Source organism: Candidozyma auris, chromosome 4 (assembly GCF_003013715.1).
Source record: "Candidozyma auris chromosome 4, complete sequence".
NCBI classification, from domain to species: domain Eukaryota; kingdom Fungi; phylum Ascomycota; class Pichiomycetes; order Serinales; family Metschnikowiaceae; genus Candidozyma; species Candidozyma auris.
This window is the reverse complement of record NC_072815.1, coordinates 669,626-692,306: the sequence shown is the minus strand read 5'-3', so window position 1 is coordinate 692,306 and position 22,681 is coordinate 669,626. Positions and strand designations below refer to the sequence as shown.

At 41.9% G+C, this 22,681-nt stretch overlaps 7 protein-coding genes across 7 annotated transcripts; 6 read left to right on the top strand and 1 right to left on the bottom strand. All coding sequences in view use genetic code 12, as the record gives it.

The window, feature by feature from the left end:
* Positions 1 to 325: 325 nt before the first annotated feature.
* SSK2 (mitogen-activated protein kinase kinase kinase) lies at positions 326 to 4,546 on the bottom strand (the record flags this gene model as incomplete). Its single annotated transcript, XM_029037237.2, has 1 exon — positions 326 to 4,546. The coding sequence occupies one exon, from the start codon at positions 4,544 to 4,546 to the stop codon at positions 326 to 328; it is 4,221 nt and encodes a 1,406-aa protein (XP_028888293.1).
* A 1,676-nt stretch (positions 4,547 to 6,222) lies between these two features.
* CJI96_0004004 (uncharacterized protein) lies at positions 6,223 to 6,600 on the top strand (the record flags this gene model as incomplete). The annotated part of the gene is made up of 1 exon (XM_029037236.2): positions 6,223 to 6,600. One exon carries the CDS (start codon positions 6,223 to 6,225, stop codon positions 6,598 to 6,600), a length of 378 nt encoding a protein of 125 aa, XP_028888292.2.
* A 1,677-nt stretch (positions 6,601 to 8,277) lies between these two features.
* CJI96_0004003 (uncharacterized protein) lies at positions 8,278 to 9,837 on the top strand (the record flags this gene model as incomplete). The annotated part of the gene is made up of 1 exon (XM_029037235.2): positions 8,278 to 9,837. The coding sequence occupies one exon, from the start codon at positions 8,278 to 8,280 to the stop codon at positions 9,835 to 9,837; it is 1,560 nt and encodes a 519-aa protein (XP_028888291.2).
* Positions 9,838 to 10,079: 242 nt separating this feature from the next.
* Positions 10,080 to 13,910, top strand: MYO5 (myosin 5; the record flags this gene model as incomplete). The annotated part of the gene is made up of 1 exon (XM_029037234.2): positions 10,080 to 13,910. The coding sequence occupies one exon, from the start codon at positions 10,080 to 10,082 to the stop codon at positions 13,908 to 13,910; it is 3,831 nt and encodes a 1,276-aa protein (XP_028888290.2).
* Positions 13,911 to 14,211: 301 nt separating this feature from the next.
* Positions 14,212 to 18,840, top strand: SRB8 (Srb8p; the record flags this gene model as incomplete). Its single annotated transcript, XM_029037233.2, has 1 exon — positions 14,212 to 18,840. One exon carries the CDS (start codon positions 14,212 to 14,214, stop codon positions 18,838 to 18,840), a length of 4,629 nt encoding a protein of 1,542 aa, XP_028888289.2.
* Positions 18,841 to 19,132: 292 nt separating this feature from the next.
* On the top strand, positions 19,133 to 21,073 carry CJI96_0004000 (Zn(2+) transporter; the record flags this gene model as incomplete). Its single annotated transcript, XM_054702155.1, has 1 exon — positions 19,133 to 21,073. One exon carries the CDS (start codon positions 19,133 to 19,135, stop codon positions 21,071 to 21,073), a length of 1,941 nt encoding a protein of 646 aa, XP_054558130.1.
* A 133-nt stretch (positions 21,074 to 21,206) lies between these two features.
* ARG8 (acetylornithine transaminase) lies at positions 21,207 to 22,580 on the top strand (the record flags this gene model as incomplete). The annotated part of the gene is made up of 1 exon (XM_029037232.2): positions 21,207 to 22,580. One exon carries the CDS (start codon positions 21,207 to 21,209, stop codon positions 22,578 to 22,580), a length of 1,374 nt encoding a protein of 457 aa, XP_028888288.2.
* Positions 22,581 to 22,681: the final 101 nt, after the last annotated feature.

The following is a 22,681-nucleotide window of genomic DNA, read 5'->3' as shown; positions in this document are numbered from 1 at the left end:
ATTTGAACGATCCAGGCGTTACCATATCAAAAGGACATCAAATGGCTGCTGGCCGGTTTACAAAAAAGTTCAAAATACGAAGGTGAGTACTGAAGTGAAGCGTATTGATGGTGATGTTAATCTTTTTGCAGAAGAATTAACGAAAAAATTGAAGGACTTTGATTCGAAAAAAAATGCAGTCAAAGTTATCCCCGTCAGCGGTCAAGTAAACATTAGGGGAGATTTCGTGGAGGATATAAAGGCTGTTCTAGACAGATTCAGCGGGATTAAGGTATAGAATTTAAAAGATTTTGATATATATTGTTTTAGATGACCCTCCTTAACTCTACTCCTCGCTCAGCTTATTCCCAAGCTCCGATGATGAGCTCAATGGTGCTGACACCTCCCCCGTAGGTGTAATAGCTGGCCCGAGCTCTGATGAAGGCGTCGAACCATCGCTGGAACCAAAAGCAGCTTGTCGGATCTGCACGATCCATGGATCGCTTAAAAGCTCAACTGCACTGGGTCTGTTGGCAGGATCATGTTCCAAACACCTTGAAAGGAACTTTCGGCCTGCTTCGCTCAATTGATCAGTAGATGGCAATTGAGGTTTGTGACCAGCTGCGATATGATACATAATTGCCCACTCGTTGTCCAAATTCGCCCAAGGACGTCTCCCTGTTGCCATTTCTAATACACAACAGCCAAGAGACCAAATATCAACAATACCATTTTTAGCAGTGGATTGACCAGTGATCACTTCTGGGGACATGTACATAGGAGTTCCGGTCATCGAATTGAGGTTTTCAGGGTTATTCTTCACAGCATGTGATGCTTGAATTACTGATCCTCTTGTTTTCCCTGTGGACGCAATGACTTTTGCGGCTCCAAAATCAACGAATTTTATGACACCATTATGATCTAGAAGGATGTTTTCAGGTTTTATATCGCGATGGACAACACCGGACTGGTGTAGATAAGCTAATCCTTCCAACATTTGTAGGGTATAAACCTGAATTACCATTTCATCCTCAATTCTTCCATGTGCTAAGAGACCGGAGAGAGATCCACCCTCACAAAATTCCATGAATATGTAAACCTTGTCTCTGTGCACTTCAACACCGAAATACTGAACGACATTTGGATGATTAAGCATCTCCAATACAGTCATTTCATCTCTTATCGAAGGAATGATCTTGATAGATTGACTGTCATGGAATCTAATTTCTTTAACAGCCATTACACCACCGGTATCCAAATTAACTGCGGCAAAAACTTGACCAAATGATCCCCCACCGATGAATCTACCTTTTTGCCAACGGATGGAAACACTTGAAAATGACGACGCCAATAATTTAACGAAGTGATATTCCAGATCGGAAACATCTAGGACGCGTCCAATTGAGTTTAGTTGCTCCTGAACATCAGCCCTGTACTTCTCAATTTCCCCTATCTCCTTCATGACGTCCTCTCTGTACGCAGCAAGAACACAATCATCATCCGAGGAATTCTCGATCTTGTGCCTCTGCGACGTCCACTTGAGAAGTTTCTTCTTCTCCGCCTCGCTTGAACGAGCACCCATTATGTCAAAGTGGGATATTAATAGAGACATGCAACGCGCAACTTTTAATCGTAGCTTATTGAATTGATCCTCATTGAGCACTAAAACATTAAATCCTCTTGTCATTTCCATAGAAAACTCCAAAGCCAAGACGCACCATCTGAATGTTTTACGATCAGTAGGGATGCAGTCATCGCAAATGAAGCTAACCCACTCAATCGAGAGCTCAATTAACTTCATAATGACAGTCAGCTTTTTGGACGGGTCTGCCCACTTCACGGATCCTTTACCAAAGTCTCGAGCATAAATGAAATAGGAGTTAACTAACTCTTGATAGCCCCCGCTTGGTATTATCCTTTTACACCTCTCCATAATGATTTTGACAGAATCGAGAATCGACAAAGTCATTTTAAAGAAGATCTTGTTGATTTTTGTTAGTTCGTGGTGTACTTTGGCTAAGGATGACCGTTGCTCGACAACTTTGAGAGCATTTCCTCCCTCCATTGCACCAGTCACAGATTCGACAAATCGGGTCCTCATCACAACAAGATTATAGCAAGGCTCATTTGTTACGAACAACATTTGTCCAATTTTGACGTCCGAAATCGGCACTTCCTTTATATTGAGCGTTATCATATCGCCCTCCCATACGATAGGTTTAGGAGGACATAATGCCAATACATAACCGAATTTCGGAACCGGCTCCTCGGTAGCTGTATCATCGTATCCTGAGTCGCTTATCAAGTTAAGAAGACGGACAAGCTCATCGAAAGAATCGGATTGATCTATACCGATACGCGAGCCATTGATGATTCTAAGAATTTCTGCTTCGTCATCTCGTAATTCAGGACTCGCAAAGAAGTACATTCCTTGAGCCTCTACGGTTCCCGTGTACACAAGGAAATGGTCTGTGCTCTTGAGAGCTTCCAATAAAGCTTTTGTACGGCTTCCATTGTTGGTTGGAATCTCAAATGTAATTGAGTTCGTAAATGAGCGCGACAATTCGCTAGTAAATCGAGCTAATTTTCTTCGTAACTGACCAAAATTTTCCGTAGTTGAGTTGTACCATCGTATCAATTCCTGAGAATTCATGCTTGAGCTGGGTGGGTTCTTGATCTGATTGTTTAAATAAGCCAAGAGCTTTTGGCATAATCGCAGAGTTATTAAAGTGATATTCTCTGCAACGACCATGCTTCCACCATCTATAAATTCACCCAAATACTTGAGAAAGTTCCAAGTGTCCTCAAGCTCCTCAGGTTCCTTATTTGTTCGAAAAGTATTTGGTGTTTTAGAGCTATCAATTAGCTTTCGATTAAGAAGGACGAGAAAGTATCGAACACATTGCAAAACAACCTTATCAAAGTCGATGATGTCATTCACAAAGAGATCCTCTATAAGCCAAGTTTTGTTCTCATCGGGCCTGCAGTAGCTCATTATCCCATTTTTAACTTCCAAAGCAATTGTTATATAGGATTTGAAATCCTCAATCATTTGATCAATCATCATCAATGTTGGATTTTGGAGTTTGAATGCATACTTCATTCTAATATTTATGATCTCTTTTATTAATCTCATCGGTATTAGACATAATTGAATGAGATTGTGGATGTAATCAGGAAGCTTGAGCGTTTCAAAAATGTGGCCAAGTGTAATATAAGTTTCCTTTGACTTGACCATCCATGGAGCGAGAGGAATAAAAATTCGCTTGCGGAAAATTGTGTGGACGTCCTTTTCCTTCATCATTCTTTCAGCCAAGGATTTGTTATCCTCCTCGAAGATTTTCTTCACGACTTTGTTCTTGGAGCTTGTTAAGTTGTCATTCTCTAACTTTGATTCATCGGGCATCATTAACTCACTCTTTCCTCTCATGATGTCAAGATCGTCATTTCCAACCCAAAGTTTGAATGATTGTGTTTCTCGGCGGATGGCATCTGTGATTGTAAGCCAGGCGTTGAGTGCGTCAATCCGATTCTGAAATGCCTCTGTGCGACAGGCGGGCTTATCGTGTTTCATGTCCTCAAGGCTACGCCATTGCTCGCAAACTCTTTCGTATTTTTCCAAAACCTCAACAACCTGGTCGCGTGGAGATAAAGTCTTCTCATCGTACGAAATCTCGAAGTTCATGATATCATCAATCAATTGATCAGTAAGTGTTCTTCGATAATAAATTATCTTCTTCTGATCATCTTCGGTTCTGTTGAAAAGCTTAGCGCGTATACCAAACCAGAGGTTTTCCTTGTAATTAGTGTGGAGAAACGGTTCCTGGCCATCATTAACACTTGTGTTATCGATGATTTTGGTCTTCTCAGATCGAACGACATCGCCTGTAAGAACGGAGGAAAGCATTGCTTGCCAATCCAACCGTTCGACGACGGCTGGGTCTTCGACGGTTTCTTCGCTGATCAGCTCCGACTTTGCAATTTTCAAAGTCGAGTTCGCAGATTTCATGATATCGAATGCTAGACTATAATCTATTTGATACTTTTCGTCGTCCATATCAATCAATAAATCTGTGTTGCCGTATGTCAGAAAATCTTCATCATCGTCCTCATCATCATTATTGAGACCATCACCTTTATTTGGTTCTTCATCTGCGCCCTTAATACCTTTTGTGTAATAATCGTCATCCCACTGATTTCGGAGTTTTCTTAAGTATGCCCTCTCTTGAGCAAGGTATTGATTGTTGCCGTGTAAGTTGGTAGCGAGAGTCTGACTCATGGACTTAGCACGAGCTTTTCGTTGTTCGGTTGAAGCAGTCGAGCTAAGGGAATTACCAGTGTTTGCATTGGAGCTTCCGCTTCCAGAGCGATCTCTAGTGGGTCGTTTCCCGGACTTGGAGCTTGTAACATTTGCACCAGTACCATTGGATGTCGGACTTGAGGCATAATTGGACTGTCCCCTGGATAATGCCGGTCGTCTGCCCGAACTACCTTGTCTTTGGCTGACATTATGGCGTAGGGGAAACGACAGTTGATCCTTCTGAGCTGTGGGCAGCTGGTTTGACATACTGTAGCCTATTGATTTCTTGAATTGCTAGATGGCGTGATCTTATAGACTAACTTCGGTGCAAGGTTTAGAAAATGTTTGGTACAACTATCACACTTATAATTAGTGTTGCTTTGATCAATTCGTAGACTTACACAATATTAGTCCAAGGAGGCATCCAAGTTAGTTATTATTGAACGCTCTCAAATGTTCCTGTATGTTGTACAATGGACAGATAGGTAGTTCGCTCAAGCTTTTTGTGTCTCGATCAATTAATAGATGGCTTTTTAATTTTTATTTCATTCATTTTTTTTTCCTCTCTCTTTTTATTACTTTTCTACGTTTTGAATAATGGTACAATAAGCGAAATTACTGCCAGTATAGCCCATGAAATTCTGTGCCTCTATCAAAAATGTCGAAATAAAGATTCTGCACAGTCACCTTCACTTAGTAATTAAAAGATGACAGAATCTTTGCAAAGCGAAAGTAGGTACAACTTGAATCAAAGCTACTAAGGTGACAGTGGAATCTCTTCTAGATATATTTAGTCCTTTAGTACGGGGTTCAAGCATATTGGGTTCACCGCGCACTGCAATAGATTTACGCAACATCGTTGTAGCATTAGTGATCAGTTTTTCGCTCACACAAACAAATAAAATAGATATACAGTGATACTATTGACTTAGGGAAGATTTCAGAAGGTCTAGGTTACTGGCTTTCATCACTACAACAACACTCTCAGGGTGAAACCTTTTTAGCCAGTCAAATGATCGATGGTTTCACTCTTTGACATATGCCTTGAGAAGCCCAAGTGGTCTCACATCTCCACTGGCGTTGCAAGTATAGACGCAATGATCGATCTAACAGGTTCTGGGGCAATCATAGACTTTCAATCTACGCCGATTCATAACGCTATGTTTGCTACCGTGTGTAATATGATCGTAACACAGCTCGAATATAGCGAGGACTCACATGTCATCGTACTTGAAACGTTCAATCCATTTCCATGGGGCTTGTATGCTAAGCATCCACGGTATAATAAAAATTGGGACGCTAGGATAAAGAAATTTCAGGTTTCCACGTTTGCACAAATACTTGCATTCTTCATATGTAACCCAATGAAAGCGTTATCGCGCTCTTCTCTCGTCATCATAGTAAACTTCCACGAAGTAATGGAATTTTACCGACATCAATTGAATGCTACATTTGAAGAAGCTTTACTCAAGTTAGAAATTGAGAAGAATGAGGATCTTTTAAATACCTTGAAAAGAGATGGCAGAATAGACACTCTTGGTAATGGTCAAAACCAAGATATACCGCTTTTTAAGGAGAGCCCACTAGTAAAATATCAAAAACACGTTGATGAGATGTTCAAGCACCTCAATGGGTTTCTGCGCGAGTATAGTCTGATCATTTTATTATTGGGTTGTATGGATGTTAAATCAAGGGTACAATTTCGCAATCCCGAATCTGCTAATGACAGCCAGACAGCAAACAATTCCTCCAAACTTATACGAGATTCAAGTACGAGAGCTCGCTCTGGTAGTAGATATCTTTTCACGCCTGTCACATATGACAAAAGGGTGAATAGTTTCACAACTGCCTTGAACGACAGTAAGATTCTACAGCGAATACTTTTTTTTAAGGATTTTTATCGTAATAGCCATCATTATAGTCAAGGGACACAAGCTTTTGATATGGACGGAGAACGGATCGTTGCTGTGGCAAAGCCTGACAAGGAAAATGCTTCCGGGAACATTATGGAGCCTTCTTTCTTCGATTTTGCTGAGGAATTCTATCAGGACACGACAGGAGAGAATTGCTGGTTAATTGATCTTCAAGAGAGTAATGATGGAGACCTTAGCAATTACTTAGAAGAATCAATATTACTAACACAGCAGCTGCTAAGGCCATCCTCCGAGAGATCGAGTAAAAGGCCAAAAGTGCCTAACATCCCGTCCTCACCAGTAAAGCAGGTGTCGAATTACTGGAGCGATGAAAACGGAACGCTCGCAATTTCGCTGGTTATCGAGGGTTCAGATGTGGAACTGACGGGTACAATCTTTGAAGAATAAGTCGGAAGGCGATTCGTGGCATGAATAAGTGTTCATCTTTGCTTGACTAGAACTTTTTTTCTGGATAATAGTTGCCGAATCGATTCAGACATCAAATAAAATTGAGCAACATCTAAGCGAAGGTATTTCAATTTGGCTGGGAGGTCAAAATTCAACCCCGTGATTTCATTGAGGGCTATATTTAGATCTTCGACTGAAGAAGGGAGATTTTCTATATTCTCTATTCTGTTTCCTTTAAGATTGAGGGTTTTTAAATGCTTAGGATAACCATTTGCTACTATCGACGTGAGACGATTATGCGATAAATCAAGCAGGATGAGTCGCGAAGGAAGGCACTGAAAGTCGGCGAAATGGATATTATTGCAAGAAAGCCTTAAGTCAGATATTGTGGTGGGTAGCTTCAAGTCTTTTATGTTCGAGATGCCTATGTTTATCAAATGAAGGGATGAAAGTCGCCTGTATTGGGAGAAGTCTTTCCCAGAAAATTTTGACAAGTCGACTGCATTTACTGAAGCCGTCCCATGGATACACAACGATTCTAGTGATTCTTGAAACTTTGTAGTTAGGGGTAAATCCTCGAGAGGGGAGCTAGAACGCAGGTCCCAACTATTATCACTCAAATAGAAAAGCCTTGTCGCATGCTGCACCGTGTAGGGCATTCTTTGAAGAAGAACAACTAATCGTTTGATTATCGATTCTTTAATTTCGTTGCTTGCGAGGTCATATCGGAAAACTAAAAGTATTGACTTCTTCACAGGAACTCTCTCGTCCCACTTTGATTCAAGGTCATCGAGTATCGAGCTGAAGTAGCTCAACGATACATGAAAGTACTTGTCCAACAATGCAATCAGCTTAATATTCGCAGCCCTTGGGAGCAATCTCAACAGGTTTTGCCATTCGTTGGTAACAAGTATCCTAGAGTATTTGATGCTGACAGCGACCTTATGAAGAGTTCCACTCGGATTGAAGGCCAGCATTCGAATCAATTCTTCTAAACTATCAAAGTCAAAATATTCGATTATGAGACATATTACATCGACCGGAAGATCACTGAATTGCATGATATTTATGGTGGATAGGACCTCTTGCGCAACCCCACAATTGATAAGGGTAAGCGTACGTGCAGTTCCGTTAAGTGTGACATCCGAAAAAGCTCTACATTCATGTACTTGGATTGAAAACAAAACTAAAACTATGGATATAGTGATTGAGTGACTAAAATAATATTGAGTCAACAATTAGCGTTTTCTTTGCATAGTTTCGTCACGATGTCACTTTCGAGAGAAGACAGGTGCTGAGGACATCGTACAGACATAATCAGGGTTCGGATTCATAAAATTCTTTTTCCGCTCATAAAAAGAATGTAAAAAGACTTCTCTATAGTAGATAAAACGGTTTAATGATCCAATCAAGCTTTTAGGGGTCTTTAACAGACGACTTAAAAGAATGGACCAAGTCTGAGTTATTCGCTATACGATCGTCCTTATTGTGCAAACAGCCTTTGTCTTTCATGATTATTCCATATCAGAGTCAGTTTAGCGAAGTTGCAGTTCTTATTATCTACCTTATTAAGTTATACAGTGGCAGGTTCTCTACAAGAGTAAAGAATGCTTCATGCAGGTCGAGATGAGCATTGGGTGGCCCCAAAAAGGATTCTCAAGTTTGTTTAAATCTCTAATGGCGACTGTAATACCTCCTCCGACGAAACGACAAAAGAAAACGCTTCAAGAATCTCAGGAAGCAAAAATAATACCCGATGACGTTCCTAATGTTCTCATACGGTTTAAGGCCGCTGACAGTGGAGAGATGGTAGGAGGATCCCTTAGAGTTCCGGGAGGTATAACTGAGAAGCAACTTGAGGAATTGTTAAACACCTTGAACAAAGATTCTGACGATCCAACACCATATTCTTTTGCGTTGCTCAAAGAGAGCACTCAAAGTAATAATCAGACAGAGCTCGTCGATATCGTAGATGATCTTTACCACTCGGTCTTAAAGCCTGGTCACAAGTCAGCGGAGGATTTCATGACAATTGTCTTTACTCCTCAGACGGTATTCAAAGTAAGGCCCATTACTAGATCTAACAATGCTATAGCCGGGCATGGGTCTACCATTTTGTGTTGCCAATTTGCACCAAATGATTCCGGCAGAATGTGCTCCGGTGCCGGTGATTCTACAGCAAGAATCTGGGACTGCAATACACAAACTCCTTTTAAGAAGTTGCAGGGACATTCAAGTTGGATTCTATGTGTGAGCTATTCTCCTTGTGGGACAATGATTGCTACAGGATCAATGGACAATTCAGTAAGACTTTGGGATTCAGACACCGGTGAAGCTTTAGGAGGGCCCCTTTTGGGTCACTACAAGTGGATCTCAAGTATTGCGTGGGAACCTCTCCACCTTGTTGATGAGGGTCAGAAGCCGAGGCTTGCCACAGGATCCAAAGATGGAACAGTAAAGGTCTGGGACTCTACCAGAAGAATTTGTCTATATACCATGAGTGGTCATACAAATGCAGTTTCTTGTGTTGCCTGGTCTGGATCCAATATCATCTACAGTGCATCTCATGATAAGACAATTAGAGCATGGGACGTTGACGCTATGGGCAAATGCATTCAAACACTTAAAAGCCACGCACATTGGGTGAACCATTTATCCTTATCCACAGACTATGTTCTTCGTAAAGGAGGATTCGATCATCAATCCTCGAGGCAAACTCCGAAAACAGTTTCTGCTCAAGAATTGCGAAAGAGGGCAAAAGAAGCGTATGAGAAGGTTGAAAAAGTGGGAGGATCGATTAGTGAGCGCTTAGTGACAGCAAGCGATGATTTCACCATGTACTTTTGGGAACCATTAAAGTCTAGCAAACCCGTGTGCAGAATGACAGGGCATCAGAAGCTTGTTAATCATGTCGCTTTTTCACCGGATGGCAGATATATAGTATCCTCATCATTCGATAATTCCATCAAGCTTTGGGATGGATTAACAGGAAAATTCTTGGGTACGTTTAGAGGCCACGTTGCTGCCGTTTACCAAACTGCATGGTCAGCGGATAACAGACTTTTAGTCAGTTGTTCAAAAGACACAACTTTGAAAGTCTGGGACGTAAAATCAAGGAAACTCGTGACTGATCTTCCTGGACATTCGGATGAGGTGTATTCTGTCGATTGGAGTTTAGATGGCAAAAAGGTGGCTTCCGGTGGAAAGGACAAGATGATCAGGTTGTGGTCAAGCTAAATTTTGGGAGTCAGCTTGCAATATAAAAAAGCAAGACATCGGTTCTTCGGGATTGATCGTGATGTATGGACGTGCATGCGCCTCGACAATGACTTCGGGCTTACATCGGGAACCCAATAGTGTGACGTAGCTACTAAGATCAGTGGTATGTACACTACTCAAAATCTTACCTTGCGCACCAAGCTGGAAAGTTGGCGAATATTGACCACTACTAAGTTACCTTCATTTTCCGATTCTCGACTATGGCTATTGTAAAGAGAGGAGGCCGCTCTAAAGCCAAACAGCAGGAGGCTCCGGCTAGGGCAGGTATAAAAAAGGCGGAATTTGACTTGCACAAGAAGAAGGAAGTCGGGGTTTCTGATCTAACCCTTTTATCGAAAATTTCCGATGAATCCATCAACGAGAATTTGCATAAGCGGTTCATGAATGGAACTATATATACATATATTGGGCATGTGTTGATTTCAGTAAACCCCTTTCAAGACCTTGGTATTTACACCCAACAGACACTAAACATGTACAAGGGCAAAAATAGATTGGAGGTTCCTCCTCATGTTTATGCGATCGCCGAATCTATGTATTACAACTTAAAATCATACGGAGATAGCCAGTGTGTGATTATATCGGGTGAGTCCGGTGCTGGTAAAACAGAGGCAGCAAAGCAGATAATGCAATATATTGCCAACGTGTCGGTGGATGATCAGGTGAATTCTGCTACCTCTTCCTCAGGGATATCAAAGATCAAGGACATGGTTCTCGCTACAAATCCGCTCTTAGAGTCATTTGGATGTGCAAAGACGTTAAGGAATAATAACTCTTCTAGACATGGGAAGTACCTTGAAATTTTCTTTAATCCTCAGACCTACCAACCAATCGCGGCACATATTACAAACTATTTGTTGGAAAAACAAAGAGTTGTTCAACAAATCACAAATGAGAGAAATTTTCATATATTCTACCAGTTTACGAAGCATTGTCCGCCAAAGTACCAACAAAATTACGGCATACAAGGTCCGGAGACATACATCTACACATCAGCCGCTCAATGTACAACAGCTGATGGTATCGATGATGGGCATGATTTTAACGAAACTTTGCGTGCAATGGATATCATTGGATTGTCTGAGTCGGAACAGGATGATATTTTTAGAATGTTAGCTGCGATTTTGTGGATTGGAAACATATCGTTCGTCGAGAACGAAGAAGGAAATGCCGCTGTTAGGGACGAAAATGTGACAAATTTTGTGGCTTATCTATTGCAGGTCGACTCTGAGCTCTTAAAAAAATCAATCGTGGAACGAATCATTGAAACGTCACATGGCATGCGAAGAGGTTCAACTTATCATGTTCCTCTAAATATTGTCCAAGCAATTGCTGTGCGCGATGCTTTAGCCAAAGGCATTTATAACAATCTTTTCGAATGGATTGTGGAGAGGGTTAATCAATCATTAAAGGAACCTTTACAGAAGTTCGAGAAAAAGTCTATTGGTATCTTGGATATCTACGGATTTGAGATTTTTGAGCAAAACTCTTTCGAACAAATATGCATCAACTATGTCAATGAGAAGTTGCAACAGATCTTCATTCAGTTGACGCTTAAAGCTGAGCAAGAAGAATATGTTCAGGAGCAGATTAAATGGACTCCAATCGATTATTTCAACAACAAAGTTGTTTGTGACTTGATTGAGGCAACACGGCCCCAGCCAGGTTTATTCGCTGCATTGAACGACTCCATCAAGACAGCGCATGCTGATTCTGATGCTGCCGACCAAGTTTTCGCTCAACGTTTGAGTATGGTTGGTGCTAGCAACAAGCATTTTGAGGATAGGAGAGGTAAATTCATCATAAAACATTACGCTGGCGATGTCACATACGAGGTCTCGGGAATGACGGATAAAAACAAGGACAATATGTTGCGCGATCTCTTGGAGGTTTTGTCAACTTCTGGCAATTCCTTCGTGCAGAAAGATCTTTTCCCTCCCAGTCTTCTAGCTGCAGTAACGGACAGCAAAAAGAGACCCGATACAGCCTCTGATAAGATTAAGAAAAGTGCGAATGCTTTGGTCGATACATTATCGCAATGTCAACCATCATACATCAGAACTATCAAGCCCAACCAGACCAAGCGTCCCAAAGAATACGACAATCAGCAAGTGTTGCATCAAATTAAGTATCTCGGTCTTAAGGAGAATGTAAGGATTCGGAGAGCAGGATTTGCTTACCGAACAACATTTGACAAGTTTGTTCAACGATTCTACCTCTTGTCACCCAAGACTGGATATGCTGGAGACTATATTTGGAATGGGGACGACATTTCTGCTGTGAAGGAAATCCTAAGGTCGTGTCACATTCCTCCAAGTGAGTATCAAATGGGAACTACAAAGGTATTCATCAAAACGCCAGAAACTTTGTTTGCCTTAGAGGACATGAGAGACAAATATTGGCATAACATGGCGGCCCGTATACAAAGAGCCTGGAGGAGATATGTGAAGAGAAAGGAGGACGCGGCCAAGGTTATCCAGGCCGCATGGAGAATCAAGAAGCACGGTAACAAGTATGAGCAACTCCGTGACGAGGGAACAGACATTTTGGCTGGTCGGAAGCAAAGAAGAAGAATGTCTTTATTGGGTTCTCGAGCATTCATGGGGGATTATCTTGGATGCAATGATAGTAGTGGCTACGGCCGCTTCATACTCAATCAAGCAGGCATCAATGAGTTTGTAATCTTCTCCGCGAACGGCGAAATTTTGTTATCAAAGTTTGGAAGATCGTCGAGGAGGTTACCCAGGGTATTTATCCTAACAAAAAGCAATTTATATGTGATCTCTGAAGTGGTCATTGATAAGCGACTCAAATTGCAAAAGGAATTCACAATTCCTGTTTCTGGGATCAACTATGTGGGATTGTCAACTTTTCTGGATAATTGGGTGGCCGTTTCTTTGCACAACGCGACTGCCGCCACTCCGGACATATTCATCAATTTGGACTTCAAGACCGAGCTCGTTACCCATTTGAAACGCTTGAACAGGGGTATTTCTGTCAAAATAGGCCCCACTATCGAGTATCAGAAAAAGCCGGGCAAGTATCATACAGTCAAAATCATTGTCGATAGTTCATCTGGCAAATCTGACACATACAAATCTGGCAGCATCAAGGTTGGCGAGGGGCTTCCTTCATCGAGTCGCAACCCTAAGAGACCGCGCCTGAAGGCTACCGAAGTTGATTACAGCAAGTATTACAACCGAAATGTGAAATCAACATCGTATTCAAATGCCTATCATGGTGATTCTCTCCTGAAACTGGCTGCAGCCTATGCCTACCAGAATTCACAGAATTCACAATCTTCTGTTCAAAATCAAACGCCCATCACGAAGCAGCACAAGAGGCCGCCCCCGGCACCACCTGGAATTGCACAAGCTTCTCATTCACAAGCTCAACTCAATTCTACTTCTCAGCAGCATACCAAGGCACCACCAGCGAGGCCCGTCAAGAAATCTGCAGCACCACGGCCACCCGCGAAGAAATCAATAGTTCACGATACGGCTTCAAAAGCCGAGCAACAGCGTGAAGTTTGCCCTCCTCCTGTCCCCCCTACATCGCAATCCCACCAACCTCTCCTGAAGCCTAAATATGCGACTTACAAAGTACTTTACGACTATGATGGTTCCGTCGCTGGCTCTGTTCCGCTTGTGAAAGATAGCGTCGTTTACGTGGTAAGTATAAACGGTAAATGGGGTCTTGTCAAGGATCTAAATGAAACATCGGAAGGATGGTCTCCCATGGATTATATGACGGAGGTAGACCCTCCGTCACATCTCTTCAACAGTACCTCACCATCACAAGTCCCATCATCACAACCTAATCATGAAATCGAATCAAACCTGGGCGTTGTGCAAACCAGCCTTCCAATGAACTCAAAAGCAGGCCTCGGAAATGGTCTAGCTGACGCATTGTTGGCAAAGAAAAGTGGTGATGTCAATTTAGCGGGATCTCTTGCTGACGCCTTAAAGAAGCGTAAGGGTGCGACTGGTAATGATAGCGAGGAAGAGAACGAAGATGATGACGATTGGTGAAAGTTTGAAACTAAAATTCAAACATTTACTTTAATGATATACATCTATTTGTGCACAAATGACCTTTGTCACTGTCTCTGCCTTGCAAGGCTTCGTTGTATATCATCAATTCAGACATCAAGACAAGAAACCCAATTCAATGATTTTTTTTTCATAGATAAAAGAACTCGAATCAATAAAAGATGATTCATTCTCTACTTTCATAGTTTGGCGCGCTGATAGATTGCGCTATTGCATATTGGTGATAAAAAGTGTATGCAGCTGATTTGTGAGTAACACAGCACCTTTTAACTGCCATGTCATGACTGAAGCAAAACCCAAGTCCACCAAAGTAGCAGGAGGTCCAAGGCCTTCTCATCCCACAACTATCAAGGATTCAATTATGGCCATGAAGTACGATATGCCGAGGCCGGCTACGTCAGTGTATCCACTTGATGACAAACTTTCGAAGAAGACATATCCAGATTACTGTCCGTGGGAAGACGGTGAGGATCTGTCGCAAAAGTTGGAGAATCTGGGCTATCTTAATAAGGGCTTCTTTGAAAGCTCTAAAGTGTCCAATGAGTATTACTCAGCCCGCAATTTGATTCAGGAAACACTATTCTCGTCCTCTCAGAACTGCAATAAGATTTTACGCGAACTATCACAGCATTTGACGAGCTCATATAAAGCTCGAGATGATTCTATAAACACAATCAGGGCGTGCTCTTATGCCTTTAGACTTCCACCGCGTGTAACTTTGACTGCACTGAAGAAAGATGCATGGCTCAAAGATTTGGCTGATCCAAACGTACCGCTTCACATCGTTTCAGCCAAAATTCCCCATGGGATTAGAAACAAAGTTCTTGTTGATGCAATGTGCAGCCGGAACATTCCCATACCACGAGCTATATGGTTCACGAAATGTACACTCTACAGCGAAATCATACTGATGAAGAAGAAATCACATGTGAAGAACAACAGCGGTTCTCAGTCAGGTATTGGTCAGTCAGTCTGTTCTCTTCAGATTATCGAAAGACGATGGCTTCGAGAATGGACCCAGCAAGTGGCTGATTATATGTTGAAATTCTCGAGAGAAATCGGGGCATTGACATCTCATGAGGCAAAAACGCTGTATAAAGAGCGAATGGACTATCTCATTGCCTATGTTCTGGCAGTATACATCGAAGACCTTGTGGACAAGCCTTACTTCTTGTCCTTGGTTCTTCGACTTCTTAAAGAGGATCATCATGTGGGAAGTATAAAGGTGAGTGATCTTTTTGAACTTGTGAAGTGCGAACCAGAAGAAGAAGAGGACACCGTCCTTAGATCATTGGGCGGCCAATCCTATGATGTTGGCCAAATCTTGCTCGCTTTATCTCTCGTTAAAATCTTTTGGAAGGACATCATGTTAGAAGACTTTCTTTGCAAGCATTTGGCCGACGCTCTCCTTTTGAACTACCTCATTATAAGCAAATTACCAGTAAATTCAAAAAGAGTGTCGAGAATTTGCGTGCTTTCAAGCCAAGTAAAATCAGAATCCCTCAGCTTCATTAGGGGTATGATTGTTGAGTTATTCTTGAAAAAGTCAGATTCCTTCATTATTCCATCATCTTGGACCGTTCTCGGGGATGTATTGCTTAGCATCATTCGGGACTCGGATGTATATAGTGATGAGACGCAGCGAGATGTTCTCGAGAGAGCACTCGTGTTGATGGATTTCAGAAATGAAAGCTTGGTGGTTCACTCCCACGATCTGTGTGGTGAGAGGACTACTGTTACTGATATGACTCAAGAGGCCGAGCTGAGTATAGAGCGTCAATATGCTTTATTTAATAGGTCAAGCGACGATGTTCTCAAGCTTGTGGAGCAGCTTGATCGCCATAAATTCAAGCATACTTTCCCCTTTTCGCTTCTACCATCATTAAGTGAATGCCGTTCTTCTGATGGGCGTAACATTAGGCTATACGCTGTGATTTCGTGGTGTGTCAGCTCTTTTAGAGATATGGGTTTGGCAAAAGAAAGGATTCTCATAGTATGCAACTCGATAAAAGCTATAATTACTCAACAAAAGGGTAAGAACAGCACATCCATTCGAAATTCCCTAGAGAATGATATCCTCGAGTGTATTTTCAACTTGGTTGAGATTCCGCCAACTCAACTACGTTTCAAAAATCTTTATGTTCTCTTTAACGAGCTATATCAACTCAAGGTGATCACAATTTCTGCATATTTAAGGAAGCTCATAGCTAGCGGAATTTTCTATCTGTCTCCCAAAACGTCTAATCTCAATGAGGCTGAAGAAGTAAATGAACACGCAAAACTCCATCTTTTACTTCTTAAAAATCTACCCGTTCTTAATAATCGTCAATGCGACCGCATTCTTAAAAAGTGGACGGAGAATGACCTTAACTTTTCTGAAATCTTCAGTGACACGACAAGAATGCTACGCGAAGATAATTTGGACAAAATTTTGAAGAATGAATGTGAGGAGTTTCAGCACATCTTGCGACACATTGAGGGACTCAGTACGGGGCTACAATTTCTTGTTATCAATTGGTTTACGTCTGAGTTAAAAGCGTTCATATCAAAGTCATCTAGGTTGGTTCACATCAGTCCCCCGATCATAGCAAGGCTTTACACTCTCTATGCTAGTACTTGCAACCTCACCGCCTTTTTTAAAGTCTTTGTTAGATTTCTCTTGAAGAATGAAAACAAAATTATCATTTTCTACATGGATACCTTGTATCTTCTTGGAAAACTTATTTTAAGGCATACTGGTCTCCTCGAGTCTTTGGCTGATGGTTCAGTTTGTGCTACCTCAACATTTTCGGAGATTCTCAGCCTCTTCCTTCAAGCATACAAGGATCTTCTTTCACGAGAGTCCGATATGTTTGATTTTAGGCCACTTTGGATCTTGATTTGCCGCAGACTTCAAAGAACCCCTGAGCAGCAGCACTTTCAATCATCAGACCCAATAAAGAAGGGAAGCTACGTGTATGGCTTCGATCAGAGGGCCACTTCGATGACCTTGAAGTCGCCTGTGAATGATGAGGACATTCACAGTGCTGACCTTACTCTTCATGAAGTCGAAATGTTGGCATCTCGCGACCTCATGCCTCTTAAAGAGATTGAGTTAGGTGATATCGTTGCAGAAATAAAGGAGGAATGCTCATGTGTGGTTGAAATAATGAAAATGAACCTGCTTAATGCCAAAGTGAGAGCTTTACTTGAGCTCGCATCCTTCGGCCCACATGAAGTGAGTCAATTGCATCTTTACAAGCTTTTGGAACATTTGAGACGACTCACATTGAAGTCAGATCCGGAACTTGTTACTCACGAGTTTGTTAAAGTGCTAAAAGATGTTTTGGAGCTGAAATGCGAAAAACGAGTATCATCCTTGATGACTTTCGTTATAGCTTTCGAGATTGTAACCATACATTCATTATTTCAATTATTGGATGGATTTGATTCAGATATCCTTACTTTAAACGTTCCACAAGCCAAAAAAATCATCCTCCTGAAGCTCACGTCATTGGATCTGGGTGATTATCTCTTATCAGTCCTACTATCATTGGCATTCTTCGAATTTAAAACAAAGCATCACGCCATTTTACTCAAATTTATTATAGATGAGCATTCTAGGAGCAAAGAACTTTCATTCATCGAGGAAGACAGCGTTTACGATTTAATTGTTCTAGAGCCAAAACGAACGGTCGATTACATGTGTGGAAGGCTTGGAAAAGAAAAGAGTTGTGTTATATTGAGCACTTTGTTGAAAGTTTCGCCTCCAGTAATCACGATTGACGATATTGGGAGGCTCTCGGATAAAATAAATGAATTCAATCTTCCTATGGTACAGGGTATGCTAAGTTTGCTCACAAGCAAAGATTGTGATTTGAAAGCTGTTCTTGATCTGATCATAAAAGGTTCGAAGTCGTACTTGACTGTGGATAACTCCTACTTCGGTGAGCTCTTCAATCTTTGTCACTGGAATGTTAGACTTGAAATCTTCAAGCAAATGGAGAATATTTTCTTCAACCATTTGCTGTCGTCCATGTCCTCATCATCGAATATTGTTTACGACGCTCGCTTAAGCATGCTAAACGACTTCTTCAAAAAATTCCGTATCAACAGTCAGGAAAAAATCGAAACGTCGGCAGCTCATTTTGATGAATTGTTAAAATGCTTGAAATATATAGTCCAGAAAGTTGATTGTTCTGGCAAGACAACGGATAAGATGGGTGAACTTCTGGGCGAAATTTCGACGTATCTAAGAATTGTGATTATCAGAATTGAGACCTTGACGGAGGTAATGCTGAACAGCTATTCGAACTCTTTTGAATTTCTAACTCTACTCGTGAGCTTGCTCAACTCAGAAGTCATTTCTACTACGGATGAGCGTCTACGAATTTTGCTTTATGATTTGCTTCATACACTCAGAACTTCTTTCATGCAGCAGTTCATGTTTAGGGATAATGATGATGAGGTCCTCAATAACGCTCCCTCTGACAATCAAGTCAAACTTTCAAAAGTTTCTCGAACAGCACCTTCAATTGCTACGGATAAAGTAGAGCAAAATGATGTCAAGGAGAAACTTGCCAAAGCCTTCGCAGTTCTCGATATTCGAGACCCTGTCGTTGTGAAGCATGTCGGGCCTGAAGAATCCTTCCGCTATTATGCAGATTGTGCTTCCACTCTTGATGAAGATGAATTAAGAAGTGATGGGGACGTCAACATTTTGAATCAGAAGAACCTTTTTTTGTGTTCAAAAGGACATCCATCCGCTTTTGATAGCCCATTTGGGGAGATGCATCGTCATAATGTCGTTCGATTACCCTTCGCGATCAAAAGCTTTCAGCTCATAGAGAATACTGGAGTTGGTATTAACGATGGATGCGTTAATTTAGCATTATTTAGGGCTTATACTACTAAGGAAAATGAGCCATGACGCACGGCTTGAAGATCAATCACTGCGAATTATGTTTGTCGGTGTGAGATTTATCATGAAATGCAGCATGAATAAAATGTTTTTGAGAGATTTATGAACTCTATGAGTTTCAACTGAAGTATTGTATCCACGTTGATTCTTTGGTCATGGCATTTTATTTAGTGTAATGCAAATGATTTTTGTAGTGCAAAGAATCGTTGAATATGACGCGCACTGCTGTACCACAACACCTAGTAAGGACATATCATAACGAGAAAGATTGTCCTCGCCAAAGCAGATGTATTCAGGCTTCATGCTGTTTAATCTGCATCCTACGAAATCAAATGCTCAAGCGAGCCTGAAGAAAGATAGCGCCCATGTCGAAGATTCAACAGGCTCCTCTACGTGGACCAACAAGATGGTTCCCGATTTATCGTTCTTGAGTAACAATTTTTCAAGCGACTCGATTAACGTTTACGATTCCTCAACAAAAACAGCTTTTCTGGACGACTTGGGTCTCTCCAACGCATCGGCGGGGGATCGCCCTTTAGGCAACCATTCGATGGAGGGAAGGAAAGTCTCGATCACCCCTACTGATGTTAACTCTCCTAGATTATCGTCCTCTCCAGTGATACAAGCATCAGCTCAACATCGAACTCGAACTTCGAATTATTCTGATTTACCAAGGCCCAAGTCGTTGTATGTGGGTGATGCAATGAACTTTGCATTGAGTGAGGAAAACGCAAACATGAGCTTACTGAAATCGGAGAAACGAAATTCATTCCAGTATCTTGATAGATCTATTTATACACCTCATCTTTCGCCTCAGCAGTCAGAGCATCGTAAACCGAGGTCTAGGTCAACGTCGCCAATTCGCTCTAGATCATCGAGAAGAGGCTCACAGTCCCCTGTTAGAAACATCGCCTCGACAAGAGGCGGTTCTCCTGTGAGAACACCTTTCAATTTCAAGCCTCAGGATATATCTCAAGGCTCGAACTCCTCATTGGTTGTTAAACCTGCTCATCGTAAGGGCCACAGGTATAAACATTCGTCAGTCTCAATGAACTTCTTCCAGGAACCTGCCTCGATTGCAGATCCAGTGTTGCAGCAAAACCTCGTGCCACATCTGTATCCCATGCCAAACATCACAGAATCTTGGGCATCAGCAGACACCGTGCAGAGATACAATGTGTTTCTAGCATTTTCTCATTTTGTGATGTCTATCGCAGTGTATGTATCAGGGACCATGATTGGTGAAGCTGCCTTCTCTACGCTTTCGCATCTCGTGTTTTATGATTCTCTCGGTTCGTTTGTATTGGCTACTGTCACTATATTATCAAATTTTGATGTTTGGAAGAAGCCCTCTATCACGTATCCATTCGGTATCGGACGACTTGAGGTCCTAATGGGGTTTGGTCTCAGCACCTCACTTGTCATGGTGGGGTGTGATCTCATTTCACACTTCATAGAGGAGTTGATTGTAAAGCTTGCTGTTGTTGAAGCCGCTGATAGTACAGACCATGGGTCACACCATATCCACGAATCTGGTGACAAACACAATTCCTTTGTACTTTATGAAGTGATTTTGTCTCTAGTTTTGGTCATTACGTGGCTAACATCGTCATTTATCATTGACAGCGGAAAGCTCTACAAGATGATGGTAGGTACGGACTACACTAAAACCAAGCCTCAGCTGAAATCAAGTGAGGGTGTTCTAAATTTTTTGGAACACAATGGTCCTCTGTTTAGAGAGAGAGCAATAGCGTTTCTAGCGGCCTTGGTCAAAAATCCTATGCGTATCATTACGCTATCGTACACTACATTTTTGATGCTATCACCTCTAGCTCCTAAAGCGTTGGTGAATGACTTCAACTTCGATGTGGATGAGGCTTCAACACTAGTGGTTGCTTTCACACTCAGTTATGCTGGATGGAAGCTTGTTTCAACTCTTGGTGGGATCCTCTTGATCTCGTTTCCTTATACGGAATACGACTATAGTGTTCTTAAAAGCACGGTTATCGAGCATATAATGGATCTCGAAAGCTTCAAAACATCCTACTCCTTAAGTCATCTACACATTGCCAAAGTTGATTATCAAATGTATGTTGCGGGTGTGAAAGTTGCTATGGAAGGAGGGAGTGCCGACGATGAATCGCGTTTGCTTTTTGAACTAGATCGAATTTTTCGCAACGCAATGGAAGCTTTTGAAAGGGACAGCTTTGTTGAAACCACAATTGATATTGAACGGGTTTAGTCGGAGAGATGCAGCTTCATCGTTATCGGCCGAATTAGGAAAGTATTAGTCATCTAAGCGCGGTACAAAAATTTTCAGATATTCTCCATCAAGAACACATACACCCCACATTCTAGAATTACTTTCTTCATTCATGCTTCGTAACACTTTAAGAAGCACAAGCAAAAGCGGGTTGAAGTCTATAAAATCGGTTTCTTCGCCCACGACCAAAAACTTGCTCAATTCGTACCGCAAATACTCAATTGCTAGAGCAGATGAGGACGATCACTCGATCACAGGCCAGTTTGTTAACGACGTATCGAAACCATACACCGTTGCAACTTACGCTCGTCCCAACCTTGTCGTCGCTCGTGGAAAGGGATCATATCTCTTTGGCCTCGATGACAGACGTTATGTTGACTTTACAGCGGGTATTGCTGTAACTTGCTTAGGTCATAGCAATGACGAGGTTTTTGAAGTGATCAAAAAGCAATCACTGACCTTGATGCATTGTTCCAATCTATACTACAACATCCCAGCGAGCGAGTTAGCGAATAAGCTCGTGGCTGAAACTCTAGAGGCCGGAGGAATGCATGATGCGCAGAAGGTGTTCATTTGCAATTCCGGGACCGAAGCTAATGAGGCAGCTCTTAAATTTGCAAGAAAGTACGCCAAAACTCAGAGTGATTCCAAAATTGAGATTATTGCATTCGAAAATGGTTTCCATGGGCGTACAATGGGAGCTTTGTCTGTCACAGCGAATCCGAAATACCAAACTCCTTTTGCTCCTTTGGTACCAGGAGTCCATATCGCAGATCCGCACGACATTGAATCTGTAAAACGCGTTATCAGCAAGGATAAGACTGCTGCCGTAATAATTGAACCTATACAAGGCGAAGGAGGGATTCATGTGATTGACTCAGAATTCTTGATTCAATTGAAAGAATTATGCGTTCAAAATGATGTCATACTTATTTATGATGAAATCCAGTGTGGTTTGGGTAGAACCTCTAAACTTTGGGCTCATTGCGAGTTGCCCAAGGAATCTCACCCCGATATCGTCACGATGGCAAAGGCCTTGGGGAATGGGTTCCCCATTGGAGCTGTATTGACAAATGAGAAGGTCGCGCAGGTAATCGCAGCTGGAGATCATGGCACTACATACGGCGGTAATCCCTTAGGGGCTGCTGTAGGTTTACATGTGGTTGAGACGGTCAGCGATGCTCATTTTTTGAGCAATGTAGCGGTCAAAGGAGAGCTTCTCCAGAATGGGTTGCAGGACATCCGTTCTAAATATCCCGACCACGTGGAATCAGTTAGGGGACGCGGTTTGTTACTTGGTTTGCAGCTCAAGCCAGCTTTAGATTGTGGTGCATTGGTGAACAAGGCCCGAGAGCTTGGCCTTTTGGTAGTAACTGCCGGTGGAAATGTGGTGAGGATTGTCCCCGCCTTGAATATACCAAATCAAACCATTGAAGAAGGATTAGCGTTGTTATCACAAGCTATACAAGACGTCATTCACACATAGTATAAATAATGTGTCCTTATATTTTTGGTAGGTGGGCTGCTAGTTTTTTGCATGCCTATTCCGACGCGATATAAAGGAGGTGTATGGGCCTTCCTAGCCCT